Source organism: Rhinatrema bivittatum, chromosome 3, assembly GCF_901001135.1.
Source record: "Rhinatrema bivittatum chromosome 3, aRhiBiv1.1, whole genome shotgun sequence".
Lineage (NCBI taxonomy): Eukaryota > Metazoa > Chordata > Amphibia > Gymnophiona > Rhinatrematidae > Rhinatrema > Rhinatrema bivittatum.
Genome location: NC_042617.1, coordinates 394,984,408 through 394,999,398, shown reverse-complemented (window position 1 = coordinate 394,999,398; position 14,991 = coordinate 394,984,408). Strand labels below are relative to the sequence as shown.

Genomic DNA, 14,991 nt, shown 5'->3' with positions numbered 1-14,991 from the left:
TCTCATGCCCTGTATGGGGCTAATGTGGATATGGATTTTTTTTGTTCGAGATCCAGGAGAATGTGGAATCCATAAGAATTATTCTGTTGGTTTTTTTCATATTTAGGAAGGACGTAATGTGCTATTCTCAAAGGGATAACAAAATATTTATGAGGAAATGTATCTGGATTTATCCAAATATGACTAAAAATACTTAAGAAAGATGAAAAATGTTTTGTCTGTGCAGCAGAAAACTAGATCTCTTGGGTCCTCTTTCCTCTTATGTTATATCCCTAATAAATGCTTGGCTTGCTATGTTCAAGTTAATTATGTCTTTTTTGTTCCCATACAATTGTGATCCTCCTTGGATATGAAGAAAATTAGTAGTGGCTCTATGGGTGGGGACAGGAATGGTTGCTTTCGCTGATGCATTCTCTTCTTTTTTCCTTATTCCATGTCCCGTCCCCCCCCCCCCCCCCAAACATGTTCTCCCATATATATTTTCCTCCTTTCTTATGATTTGTGGGCTACGTTGAGATTTTTTTACTTTTTCTGTTTATAAATTTTCATAAGATTTATTTTTCAAAATCTTGCCTTTCTTTTATCAAGTTTTTACGTGATGAAATATTTTGAAATGAAATAAATATAAAGTATTAAAGTTAAAAAAAAAAAAAAAGCTTGAGTGGAAGAAAGTGTCACCAAAGAGGTAACGCGAGGTGACAACATATTTTTCACATATATCAAAAAGAGGAGGAAGGCCAGAGGTAGTATAAGTGTGAAAGAAGAAAAGGGTCATTGTGTGGAGAAAGATGAAGAAAGCAGAAACATTAAACAAAAAATTTCATTTTGGTGTTCACTAAAGACCTTGAGGAAGGACCATTGTTGGTTGGTAAGAGCATAAATGGGCTTGAGGTAGATACCACTCTATTTAAGGAAGAGTATGTTTAGGTGGAACTAGAGCAATAAGGCCATGGGATGAGATACATCTCAGGATACTAAAATATCTCAGGATGTGCAGAAGGTGCTCTTTGGAAATAAGAGTGGTTCTGCAAGCTTGGAGAAGGGTGGTTGTATTCCCAACTTCACAAAAAAATGATAGCAGGGAAGAGCCTGGAAACTACAGGTCAGTTATCCTTTCCTCAATGGTGGAAAAATAATGGAGATGCTTCTAAAAGAAGGATACTGAACTATCTTCAATGCAATAGGTTGCATGATCTAAGACAACATTGTTTTACTAGAGGAAAATTATGTCAGACATATCTGAATGACTTTTTTAATTGGGTGACTAGAAAATTAGACCAAGGAAGAGTATTTGATCTGATTTATCTGGATTTCAGTAAAGCTTTTGATACTGTTTCACACAGGAAGCTCATGAATAAAATGGGAAGCCTAGAAGTGGGTCCCAAGATGGTGGAGTGGATCAGAAACTGGTTGACTGACAGATGACAGTGAGTAGTCCAAAATCGAACCTACTCTGAAGAGGAAAAAGTGATATACAGAGTGCCTCAGGGATCAGTTCTGGGACCAGTTCTGTTCAATATCTTTGTGAGCGGTATTGCAGAAAGGTTAGAAGGAAATTTTTCTCTTTTTTCAGATGACTAAGATCTGCAACAGAATGGACACACCTGAAGAAGCAGAAAAAACGAACAGTGATCTAAGCAAGGTTGAGGCATGGTCGAAGGTTTAGCAGTTGGGATTCAATGCCAAGAATAGGAAAATTAGTTTCTTACCTGATAATTTTTGTTCCTGTAGTACCAAGGATCAGTCCAGACTGCTGGGTTATGCCTCCCCTCCAGCAGATGGAGTCAGAGAAAAGCTGAAAAGCACCCCCTAGATATACTGGTGTGCCACCTGCTATCCCTCAGTATATGCGATATCAAAGCAGAAGGAACTAAATAAACACCCTTCTTTTTTTTTTTTTAAACCCACTGACCTGATCAAGCAGTAACATCCTTGAAAGACAGAAAACAACCCTGTCACCCTATACAGTAGATTAGAACCCAACTCAAAACAACTTACCGTTAAAACTGTCTAAACACTTGTAAGTATAACCTGTAAGAGTAGATCACTGCCACAGAAAAACACGAGTGGACTCTCAGAAATCAGACTTGGGCAGGCGTCTGGACTGATCCTTAGTACTACAGGAACGAAAATTATCAGGTAAGAAACTAATTTTCCTTTCCCTGTACGTACCAGGATCAGTCCAAACTGCTGGGTTGTACCCGAGCCGCCTTAAATGGGGTGGGACCCCAAGAGTCCTGCTCAAATTACTCTGCTCCCAAAGGACTCAGTCGACGGACCACGAACAACCAAGCTATAATGCCTCGCAAAAGTATGCAAGGATTTCCAGGTGGCCGCCCTGCAAATCTCCTGGGAAGAAACAAACTGGCTATCAGCCCACGAAGTCGCCTGAGAACGTAGAGAGTGAGCCTTCAGTCCCATCAGGAACAGCCTTACCGCAACCAATGTATGTGAATGCGATTGCGTTCTTCAACCATCGGGTGATAGTTGCCTTGGATGCCTGAAGGCCCTTTTTGGGGCCATTCCACAAGACAAACAGGTGATCCGATCTCCGAAACTCATTAGTCACCTCCAAATACCTCAGGAGTACATGACGGACATCCAAACGCCTCAAGTCCCGACCTTGAGTAGACTGGAGCTCCTCCTCCGAAAAAGAAGGCAATTCCACCATCTGATTAACATGAAAGGCCGAAACCACCTTTAGCAAGAAGGAAGGTACTGTGCGTAAGGAGACTCCCGACTCAGAAATAGGTAAGAAAGGTTCCCTGCATGAAAGAGCCTGCAGTTCCGAAACACGACGCGCTGACGAAATGGCCACTGGGAATACAGTCTTGAGAGTTAAATCCTTCAACGAGGTCCTCTTAAGAGGCTCAAAAGGGGCCGCGCATAGACCACGGAGTACTAAGTTCAAGTTCCAGGAAGGACAGGGAACCCTCACAGGAGGACGCAAGTTCCTAACTCCACGCAAAAAACGAGCAACATCCGGGTGACACGCAAGAGAGAAACCTTCAACCTTACCTCTCAAGCAACCCAGAGCCGCTACTTGAACCCTAAGCGAACTGTAGGCCAACCCTTTCTTCAAACCCTCCTGCAAAAACTTAAGAATATGTCCCACAGAAGACCGTCGTGGCGAGATCTGTAAGTCACCACACCATGAGTCAAAAACCTTCCATACTCTAGCATACGTAAGCGTAGTCGAAGATCTGCGCGCCTGAAGGAGAGTGGAAATGATCGCGTCCAGATAACCTTTCTTCCTCAACTGCCTCCGCTCATAAGCCAAGCCGCCAGACAAAAGCGATCCGCCAGATTGAAAAATACCGGACCCTGACGAAGGAGATTCGGAAGATGACCTAGCCGCAATGGCCCGTCCACTGCCAGATTGACGAGATCCGCGAACCACGGACGCCGCGGCCACTCCGGAGCCACGAGAATCACTGGCCCCCGATGGGATTCTATGCACCTTAACACTTTTCCCACTAGGGGCCACGGAGGAAACACATATAGGAGGATGTGAAGAGGCCATGGAAGCACCAGTGCATCCACGCCTTCCGAACCATGCTCTCGCCTTCAGCTGAAGAAATGCGCCGCCTTTGCATTTAGCCAAGTCGGCATCAAGTCCAAGTGCGGAACCCCCCAACGCTGGGTTATAAGATACATCGCCTCGGCCGACAGCTCCCACTCCCCTGGGTCTAGGTGTTGCCGACTGAGGTAATCTGCCTGAACGTTGTCCACGCCCGCAATATGGGTGGCCGCTATGCGGGATAAATGACGTTCCGCCCAGGCCATCAACAATGCCGCCTCGGCCGCCACCGGACAACTTCTTATGCCTCCTTGCCGATTTATATAAGCCACCGTGGTTGCGTTGTCCGACAGAACTTGCACCGCTTGACCGCGTAACATCGTGAGGAGGTGACGCAAAGCCAGACATATCGCTCTGGTCTCCAGACGATTGATGGACCAAGTGGCCTGGTGAGTATACCATGTCCCCTGCACCGCACGGGACTGACAAACCGCCCCCCAGCCGGATAGGCTGGCATCCGTCGTTACTACTATCCAAGACGGAGGCTCTATGTCCACTCCTTGCAGAAGATGGTCCGGGGTTAGCCACCAAGTGAGACTGGACCGGGCCGGCTCCAGCAATGGTAACCCCAGGTCGTAATCCTCAGACCTGGGATCCCAACGAGATAGAAGCGCTCTTTGTAAAGGCCGCATATGCACAAGAGCCCACGGTACCATCTCCAGAGTAGATACCATATGTCCAATGACCTGTAAATAATCCCAGGCCGTAGGTAACGGGAGATCCATCAAGTTCCGCACCTGTGTCATTAGATTGACCATTCGTTGACGTGGCAGAAATACCTTGCCCACCAAGGTATCAAATTGGGCGCCCAAGAACTCCAACTGTTGGGTCGGTTCTAGCCGGCTCTTCGTGAAGTTGACTACCCAACCTAACGACTGAAGTTGCTGCACTACCAACCGAACCGTCCGCTTGCACAATGCTTCCGACTTCGCCCAGATGAGCCAATCGTCGAAATAGGGATGGACCAGTACTCCTTGACGGCGTAGGAAAGCAGCTACGACCACGAGAACCTTGGTGAACACCCTTGGAGCAGTCGCTAACCCGAACGAAAGGGCACAAAACTGGTAATGGTTTCCCAGCACCATGAACCTCAGGTATCTCTGATGACCCTCTCGGATTCCAATGTGAAGATACGCCTCGGTCAGATCCAAAGAAGCCAAAAATTCTCCCTTGTGGACGGCCGCAATAACAGACCGCAGCGTCTCCATGCGAAAATGAGGAAAGCGTAAAGCCTTGTTTACGCGCTTCAAATCCAAGATTGGCCTAAACGCGCCTTCCTTCTTTGGAACCACGAAATATATGAAATACCGACCAGTCCTGTGCTCGGCCGGTGGAACCGGCAATACCGCCCCCAGTATCCGCAATCGGTCCAAGGTTTGGGCGATAACCCGCTGCTTTTCCGGAGGACCACATGGCGATGTCATAAAAAGATCCCGGAGGGGACGAGCAAAATCCAACTCGTAACCGTGCCGAACCACGTCGAGGACCCATTGATCTGAAGTTATCTTGACCCATTCCTCCCAAAACCGGGACAATCGTCCCCCCGATGAACGGAAAGGAGGAATGGGTCTGCGCGCCTTCATTGAGCAATCTTGTTGGGGACAAAACCTTGCGAGGATCCCAAATGCTGAGGCCGCCTGCCGCGAAAGGAAGGAGTCCAGGACTGGGACCTTGTCGCCTGCTGTTTTTGGGAAAAGGAACCACCCCTCCCCATATGGAACCATCGCTGACCCCGAAACCGAGCTCTGGAATTCCCGAAGGATCTAGGACTGACGGGGCTTATCCTCCGGCAACTTATAAACTTTATTGTCGCCCAGGTCCTTAATGAGCTGATCCAGCTCGTCTCCAAACAACAACTTACCCTTGAAGGGAAAAGAACCTAAACGTGCCTTAGAGGAGGCATCCGCCGACCAGCGACGGAGCCAAAGCAGCCGTCTGGCGGAAACTGCAGAAGACATAATGCGAGCAGAGGTCCGCAGCAAATCATATAAAGCATCCGCTATATAGGCGACCGCAGCCTCCACGCAGTTGGCCTGTTCCGCTTCGCCCAGTTGAAGCTCCTGTGTTGTAAGCAGTTGCTGGACCCAACGCAGATTGGCCCTCTGCACGAGACTGCTACAAGCCGCCGCCCGGACCCCTAATGCCGCAACATCAAAGATGCGCTTCAATAAGATCTCCAACTTCCGATCTTGGAGATCCTTCAACGCTATCCCCACCGTGACGGGGATGGTAGTGTGCTTAACCACGGCCGTGACCGCCGAATCCACCGAGGGGGTCCTGAGAAGATCCAAGGATTCCGCCGGCAAGGGATACAGCTTGTCCATAGCCCTAACCTCCAATGAGGCTTCTGGAAGCTCCCATTCCTTAGACACAATCTGAAACACCTTGGGATGGAAGGGAAAAGTTTGTGGGGGGGCCCGTAGGCCCACCATAGCTACATCCCCTGTGGAAGTGTCAGCTTCCTGGTGCGGAGCCGTGATTTCCAACTCCTTCAAGACATGAAGGATTAAGAAGCTTAACTCGTCCTTACCGAACAATCTAAGGACCTGGGGGTCATCTCCTTCCACAGGTCCCTGCCCGTCAGCAACATCCACTCCGGGCGCACCCAGAGAACCCGGAGCGAGGTCCGGCGCCTCTGGCACCCCCCTGCAGACGAGGGCAACGAGCCACAGCTTTCCCCCGATCCAAAACTGCCTTGGGAATCTTTGGTGGAGAGGGACCTTCCGCCTCCCAACCTGCTTCTGCCTCTAAAAAAGCTTTGTGCATTAGCAGCACAAACTTAAGAGGAAAAAGGGACCGATCTTTTCAAATTGTCCCCCGCGGGCCGGGAGGGAGGGGGGGCCCGATGAGACTCCGAATCGGGCATGCTCTGCGGGCTTAAATCAGGTGGCGAAGGAGGAGGGGAGACTTCCTCCTCCGATGCTGATTCCTCTGTCTGCCGCGTGTCCAAGATGGCCGCCGCCCCCCTCTCTATGGGAGGTGGGGCTGAAGATCGGGAGCCCGGCACTCTTCTTTGCCGCGCCGAAGAGGGGAGAGAAGACCCGCTGCGAGCAGCGCTCGGCCCCCGAGAGGGTCCCTCACCCCGGGAAGACATCGGGAGCAGAGACCCTCTCGGGAGAGTCGCGCCCCCGCCCCCCCACAGGCCGTGCAGGCCGAAGATCACGGCATCCAGAGACCGGCCGATGCAGCAGCAGAAAAAAGCGCGCCAAAAATGAGCAGGTAAGTTCCCTTACAGCAGTCACGTGCCAGGTGAACCAGCCACCCCCTCCGGAGTCCTCAGTATCAGGCATGGCAGGCCGGGGCTGCAATACAAAGCTCACTGCCTGTCCCCAACAGGGTTTAAGTGGCCCTGTTTTATTTCCTCCTTTTTTTTTTTTTTTACAAGAGAAAAAATCCAAGCCCCCCCTTCAGAGAATTAACCTCTGGAATAGTGGGGGGAGGGTGACCGGCCCACCGGTAAGCTCTCCCCCAGCCTACTGGGACACACTAATTCCGGGAAAGTCAGCAGGCAATGCCCTCTATGCCTGCCAACAAACTTGCCTCCACGCTGCGCTGAGAATACACACACATAAATTAAACATACATCTTATTTTTTTTTTTTTTTTACATGAACAATCCCAAATAAGGGAGAAACCAGTTGATCTAGTCAGCGAAAAATTAAATAGGTAAAAACCTGGAGATTCCCAGAAAACAAACCTAACCAGAAGAGGACCGCAGGTTATGCCTCTCAATCTGCTGGAGTCAGAGAAAATACTGAGGGATCGCAGGTGGCACACCAGTATATCTAAGGGGTGCTTTTCAGCTTTTCTCTGACTCCATCTGCTGGAGGGGAGGCACAACCCAGGAGTCTGGACTGATCCTGGTACGTACAGGGAATGCAGTGTTATGCATTTAGGGTATAGAAATCCAAAGGAGCTGTATGTAATGAGGAGGTGGAAAAAGTCTGGTGTGTATAGACAATGAGAGAACTCTGGGTGAGAGGGTCTGGTAATCTGAAGGTGGTAAGCAATGTGACAAGGCAATGGCTAAGGCCAGAAGAATGCTGGGCTGCAAAGAGAGAGCATAACCAGCAGGTAAAAGGATGTGATAATCCCCTCTGTACAGGTTTTGATGAGGCCTCATCTGGAGTACTGTATTCAGTTCTGGAGACCATATGTCAAAAAGGTTAGACACAGGATGGAAGCAGTCCAGAGAAAGGCAACCAAAATGGGGTGGGGTCTGAATCAAAAGGGTTATGAGATGAGATTGAAGGACTAAATATGTATACAATGGAGGAGAAGAGAGACAGGAGTGATATGGATACAGACTCTTAAATATATGAAAGGTGTTAATAATGTACAAGAATAAAATTACTTTTGATGGAAAGAAAACTGTAGAACAAGGGATCATAATATGAAGCTCCAAGGGGGGGGTGGGGTGGGGGGTTGAGTCAAGACCAATATCAGGAAGAATTTTTTCCACAGAAATGGTAGTAGATGCATGGAATACCTTCCCAGAAGAGCTACTGAGGACAAGGACAGTAATGGAAATCAAAAGAGCATGGGTTAAATAGAGAAGATTCCTAGTGGCTAAGTGATGGAGATGAAGAAAAGGGTAACCCATGTCGACTGAGGTAATCTATACAGAGCAATAATTATCCTAACAGGGAAAAAAAAAGATTGCTGGACAGACTGGATGGTCCACTTGGGACTTTTTCTGCCAAAATTTACTATGTTATTATGTATATTACCTCATCTGTTTAAACCAGTACACATACTGCACCATTCACACAAGCCTTCTAACGGCATTCATGTGCTATTTCACCACTGTCAACCTAAGCAGTTTGAACTGGCAAACTAGATTTAAAAAGCTCTATTGTCCAATCCACTGAGCATTTCCATTCCCTCTCCTAGATTTCTTTCATTAATTATATTTTAGACTAACCCACATTTTCACCCATCATCAAACTGAATCTTAAAATATCTTATCATACAGAGGAGAAAATATAAATGCAATAAAAAACCAAACATGATAGGTAAGTTTCCAAGAAAAATGATATTTTACAAAAAAAAAAAATGTGAATTATAAATCCAAACTAATATTTAATAGAATAACATAATTCAGGTTTATTTGACTTTATAATCAGCAGTCATTTGTGGCATAATTTGCTTAATAACAGCTTCTACATTTCATTATGACCAACAGTGTAGTGTGGTTGCTGATTGAAGTGGCTGCCCTCTCTTTAACAATACAAGTAATCTGGAATAATGCCTAGCATTTGTAGACTTTTGAGCTGCAAAATCTATTTAAAAAATTGAAAAAAGGTTTAGTACCAAATAGCTAAGAAGGAAGGAAAGAAATCACAATTAAAATTACTTCTATTACCTTTAGAGGTCGCATGGCACCACAGAGTTTGGTCCAACAGCTTTTCTCAAAATTGCCTAGGTGTCGATCCCTCCTTTGAAGTATCCTCAACTTTTCTTCTAACTGGAATAAGGTACGTCTGTCCCTGGTTGGAAGTGGCCGACCATCTCTGCACTATTACACCAAAAAAAGGCGGCATTAGAATATTAAATGAAAACATGCACTTAGCTTGTCCAAGGAAATTAGATTTTCAGGATTCCTATCATAAATATACATGAATTATAATTGTAAACATCTATATCCCATGCAAATTCATGGTGAATATCCTTAAAACCAAAATGATTAGGGGGAGGGGGGTCCCTGAGAACTCATGTCCCGATTAGCTGGGGATCGCTGAGGAAACTTTTGGGAACTATTGCTTTGTTTAGATTTAGCTCATACCTTCTTCATTGATAGCTCAAGTTAAGTTACATTCAGGTACAAGTAGGCAGTTCTTTGTCCCCAGAGGGCTTACAATCCAAGAGGGTTATTTTCTAAGCACTTATCACATGCGTTAGGGTCCAACATTAAAATTAGGGGGAGGGGAGGAGTCGGGGCGGAGTTAGGGAGGAGGAGGAGGCGGCGGTGGCACCGCTGCCGGCGATAATGTTTTGAACATTAACGCCAGCAGTAGCACAGGGAATAGCACCAGCTTTTACGGAATGATGAATCCTGGCCTAAATTTATACCTGAGACAATGGAGAGTGACGTGAGTTGTCCAAGGTCACAATGAGCATCACTAGGATTTGAACCCTGGCTTCCCTGATTCTCAGCCCTTTGCTCTAATCAGTAAGCCATCCCTCCACTTTTTCTTGCATTTATGTAAGAAAAAAGTGCCACACAGTTTAAAAACCTAAAACCTCTCCAATGCAGACAATGGTTTTGCAAGATGATCATTTTGCATATTATAAAGCTAGCTACTGATTTTTTTCATCTTTCTTTACTTTCTTTCTATGAGTCTGCATCTCCTGCTGTTCTGGCCCCTTTACTATTCCAGCTCTGGCCCAGAAGCATGATGTTTTTGGCCCCTCCCCTTTGATATCAGCAGGGCCCAAATTTACATCATAGCTCACAGAATGTTCTGGGTGGAGAGAAAAATGTGATTACTAGGTTCTGCCAGTAGATAGTAGAGCAGAGTTTTAGTGAGGAAGGGTGTTAGTGCTGAGATTGTCCTTTGTGATGGAGGAAGCAAGCTCCATTCTTTAAGTAGAAAACTGGGGGGGGGGGGGGGGGGGGGGGGAAACATCTCCATGGCCTCACCACTATGCCAGAAGAATCAGGAAGGAGTTTGTAAACTTGTAAATATAAACAAATAAATAGAATTTCTTCCTTTTCCCTGCAGAAGCAGTGCTCCCTAATTTGAGTTTCTCATCCAGTGAAGGACATGCCTTTGAGGACCACCACGTAAAATAGACAAATGTTGGTGCTTCAATCAAAGGTGAACTACCATCAAGGTCTTCCAAGAATCCCTAGAGAACTAGAATCAACCATCAGACAACACCATTCCTCAAACTTTCTCTTTTGGGCAAATCTACTTGGGCTCTATTAACTCTGACCCCCAAGCTATCTTTCCTACCAAACTGAAAGTCTGATCACAGCAACAGTGGTGATGAAGATTGTTTTTGTAACCAATACAAGAGGAGAAGAGTGATTAATTATTGGTGTCAAATGAAAATTTACTATCCACAAAAAAATTGCACATGAATTTGTAACTTATCTATCTTTTTGAAGAACCTGTAATTAAACTACATTCTTATTTTTATCAGTAAAGAGACTATGGAATCACATGTATATGTGATGTGTTGGCAAGGAATGCACCACACAGACTATATAGATGGAAGTAAAGTCCAAAGGGTATCAAAAAGGTGGGATTATCATTTCATATTGTATAGCACTAACCAGTCAAATTAATCCTTTTACATCAGAGGAAAAACAAACCTTGTTTCACTTTGTACATAAAAAAAGGCAACATTGAAGTAGTCTGAGGCTACTGTGTGTTCATAAATCAAATATGCATAATAGCAAACCCCCAACTCCACTATTGGTTGATATTCTGGTGTCACCTGCATCAGGGAGAAAACATTTTAAAGTCCACTTAGCTTTTCTTAGGCAGAAAACGATGTCAAACCAAGGAGAAAGGTGTAAGAGTAGATAGCTCAACCAACTGCAAAGTCTAGTTACGTGGGATCTACTACTTGCAAAAAGATAATTTCTAATCTATCACGGGTTGAACAGCAGGCCCTCTGTGAATTACAATCTTTACTTTATACAGTCATTAAGCTTGCTGACCCTACACCGGCCCTGCAGATGGTGATTCACACAGAGATTGAAGATATTTCAGCATCAGGTTATCTCACACGCTAAGAGGTTGTCTTCTTGATCTTGCAGCATAATTTATATTAGTCTTTTATATTCTTCACAAGATGTAAAAAAACATCTGACTAACCCTCCTGGGAGATCAATAGTCTTGCGCAGAGACTCCTTAGTGGAAAGGCTTTCAGGCTTTGATGATTTATTTCTGTCATCTTTTGTCTCCTGGTGGATATGTATGTCACAGATTCACAAGACATGATCACTCAACTTGATTCTCTGCACTGTGACTCTTCAGGCTTGTTAGTCACATTGGATGTTGAAGATCTATATACATATATTCCCCAACATCAAACTCTAGAGATGGTGATAGGTATCGAAAAATGTGCCCTCCTCAAGTACCAGCTCAATTTTTGGTTCAGTTCATCAAAATAGCTATAAACAAAAATGTTTTTGCATTCAACCATGTGTTATTAATCAGCAGATTTGTGCCACTATGTTTTGTTCAACTATGAGTTTTATCGAAATGGGTGCCACTATGACACCCGATAGCACTAATTTATACATGAGAACCTTTGAAAAATCACAGTGTGGCTTGCATCCCCCTACAGTAACAACTTGTCTGGAAGTATTATATTTGAAAACATCTCTCTGTTATGGCAAGGGTCTTGAACCCTTCTGGATTCCTTAGTAGCATGGTTTCATCATTTATATTCACTGCTAAAGTTTACATTTCCACCTGAGTGGATTTCCTTGCTTGATCAATGGATTATTAAGATCCCTAATGTGTTTAACTTTTTTTTTTTTTAATTTCCTTTTAGGAAACCAACAGATCACAATGGTCTCCTCCAATCTGTTAGTGCTCATCCATGGCTTTTCAAAGTCTTCCCACAGGATGGTTTCTTTATCTCTGAGGATTGACCATAGCTGATTTTTTTTTATGCAATCAAAAGAGGGGTTTACTCATGCTCTTGAATCCACAAAGCTTTTTTGCATGTGAAGTACTACCATTAAGAATGACACTTTTTAACATCTACTCCTTCTGAAGATACATGAATTACCGTAATTGCATTTTCTTTTTCTCCAAATGAGAAGATGTCTGTGCTTCTATTTTTAGATAGCATGTTCTACAACTTCACTCAATCTTCAATGTTTCATCCCTTATTTCTTATACCCACAGTCCTAATTTGACAGATAGGGTTATTCACTCAGATTTTGTCACATCAGTGACATCTACGGACAGGTTAGTAGTATGCCATCAGCTTTTGGTCACTGTTCAATCTATGATATTTTATTGCAGACCCAATTTTTGGAGGTCCATCACCTTAATATCACTATTAGACTTTATTTTAACACTGACTGACAGTCTTTGAGTGTGGTGTATGTGATCAAATGCATATGTGATAAACTATATGTTGCTAAAACTACAGTGTCAGTGAATATGAGATTTATCAATGACATGAACTGTTTAAAAACTACTCTGATCACGTCCCCTTTAGTAGCTCACTATCTTTTGGTGATTTATGGTTCTGTGTGATTGACTGGGTCACCTTTGATTGATGTGTTTGTATGGGAGGGGGGGGAGTATTTCCAAAAATCTTCTCAGTTAGACCACCACTGGATTCATCATCTATGTATTTTGAGTCCTACAGGACTTATTCTGAGGAAGTCAGTGGGTCACCAGACGGCCGAGGTACAAAAGAGGTTGTCAAGGAGGACAAGGAAATAAAGAAAAACTAAATTAAGTTTTTGCCTGTCTTTAGTGAGGAAGCTGTTGGGGTCCTATCCACACTGGAAAAATGTTTAATGACAACTCTGGAGGACATAACTCAGATTGATAGATTAAAGAAAAACAAGTCAATAGGACCAGTGGTATTCACCCCAGAGGTCTGAAGGAACTAAAAAGTTGAAACTGTATACCAGTTTGCAGAGATTTTCAACCTTTCATTTCAAATAACCATGAGAGCAGAATACTGGAGGGTGGCCAATGTTGAGATTACTTACCTCATAATCTCCTTTTCCTTAGTGTAGACAGATGGACTCAGAACGAATGGTATAGTATGCTCGTGCTAGCAGTTGGAGACGGATCTGACGTCAGCACGGGTATATATACCCCCACAGGAAGCGTAGCAACTCAGTAATCTTCCTTGCAAAGGATGTTATGGATATATGTGTACTGACGATCAATGAATTAGTGAAACAGGATTCCCCTGACCGATTGATAGGAGCTGGAGACCACCAGCATTCACAACCGGAAGGCGTCGACACCTGGCAAAGGGGACGCTCTTATGTAAGCAAAATGACATGGCCTACCTTGAATCGGTGAAACCCATGTATACTGGCAGCCTGGGCGGGATGCTGAGTCCATCTGTCTACACTAAGGAAAAGGAGATTATCAGGTAAGTAATCTCAACATTTCCTAGCTTGTAGCCAGATGGGACTCAGAACGAATGGGATGTACAAAAACTTTACTCCCAGCCTGGGTGGGAGGCTGCCTGAGGACCGCTTAGGCCTGCCCTCGCAAATGCTGTGTCCTCCCTGGCCTGGACATCCAGACGGTAGAACCTGGAGAAGGTATGGAGGGAGGTATGTCGCCGCTTTACATATTTCTGCAGGCGACAGCATCCTGGATTCCACCCAAGATGCTGCTTGGGCTCTGGTAGAATGAGCCTTGACTTGTAGAGGCGGCGACTTCCTGGCCTCTACGTAAGCTGCTCTGATAACTTCTTTAATCCAGCGGGCGATGGTGGGCCGAGAGGCTGCTTCTCCTTGTTTCTTCCCGCTGTGCAGGACGAACAGATGGTCCTTCTTTCATACTTCTTGTGTCAATTCCAGATATCTGGGCAGCAATCTGCCGATGTCGAGATGGCGTAGTAAACGCCCTTCTTCTGATTTCTTCAAACCCACCGTGGTATGCAAGGATATGGTTTGGTTGAGGTGAAATTGTGAAACTACTTTAGGTAGAAAGGAGGGAACCGTGCGAAGATGGATTGCCTCCGGAGTGATTCTGAGAAAGGGATCACGGCAGGACAGCGCTTGTAGCTCTGAGATGCGGCGTGCTGAACAAACTGCCAGCAGAAACACCATCTTCAAAGTTAGAGAATGGAGAGACAGGCCCCAAAGGGGTCTGAAGGTGGATCCCACAAGGAAATCCAAAACTAGGTTGAGGTTCCACAGGGGCACTGGCCACTTGAGTGGCGGACGAATGTGCTTGACTCCTTTCAGGAAGCGAGAAACATCTGGATGCGTGGCAATGGTCTTGCCATCCCTCCTGGGACCGTAGCAAGACAGCGCAGCCACCTGAACCTTGATGGAGCTTAGGGAGAGACCCTTCTGAAGCCCATCCTGTAGAAAATCCAGAACAATAGGAATTGTGGTCGCATGTGGATTGGTGCCATGAGTGTCACACCAGGCTTCAAACACTCTCCAGATCCTTATGTAGGTGAGGGATGTGGAAAACTTGCGAGCTTGGAGGAGTGTATCTATCACGGGCTCCGAGTAACCTCTTTTCTTCAGTCTAGCCCTCTCAAACGCCTTGGGCAGGCGTAACTTTTGGAATAAAGGTAGAGGGGGGAATTAGTTAGGGCTGGAGGGGGGTGGGTTAGGTTGGGAGCTTTTTCTTTCTCTATCTTTTTTGAGATGCGATGACTAGAACTGCACACAGTTCTCAAAGCATAGGGAACGGAGGCAGGCTGCGCGGCTCGGCGCGTGCAGGCTGC

General features: G+C 45.4%; 1 protein-coding gene across 3 annotated transcripts in view; it reads right to left on the bottom strand.

The window, feature by feature from the left end:
* LMBRD1 (LMBR1 domain containing 1) overlaps positions 1 to 14,991 on the bottom strand; it is a 591,116-nt gene that overhangs the window by 275,167 nt on the left and 300,958 nt on the right. For all 3 annotated transcript variants that reach the window (XM_029595663.1, XM_029595662.1, XM_029595664.1), the window contains exon 9: positions 8,945 to 9,097. In XM_029595663.1, the coding sequence (XP_029451523.1) occupies positions 8,945 to 9,097 (153 nt within the window). The remainder of the gene's footprint in view (positions 1 to 8,944; positions 9,098 to 14,991) is intronic.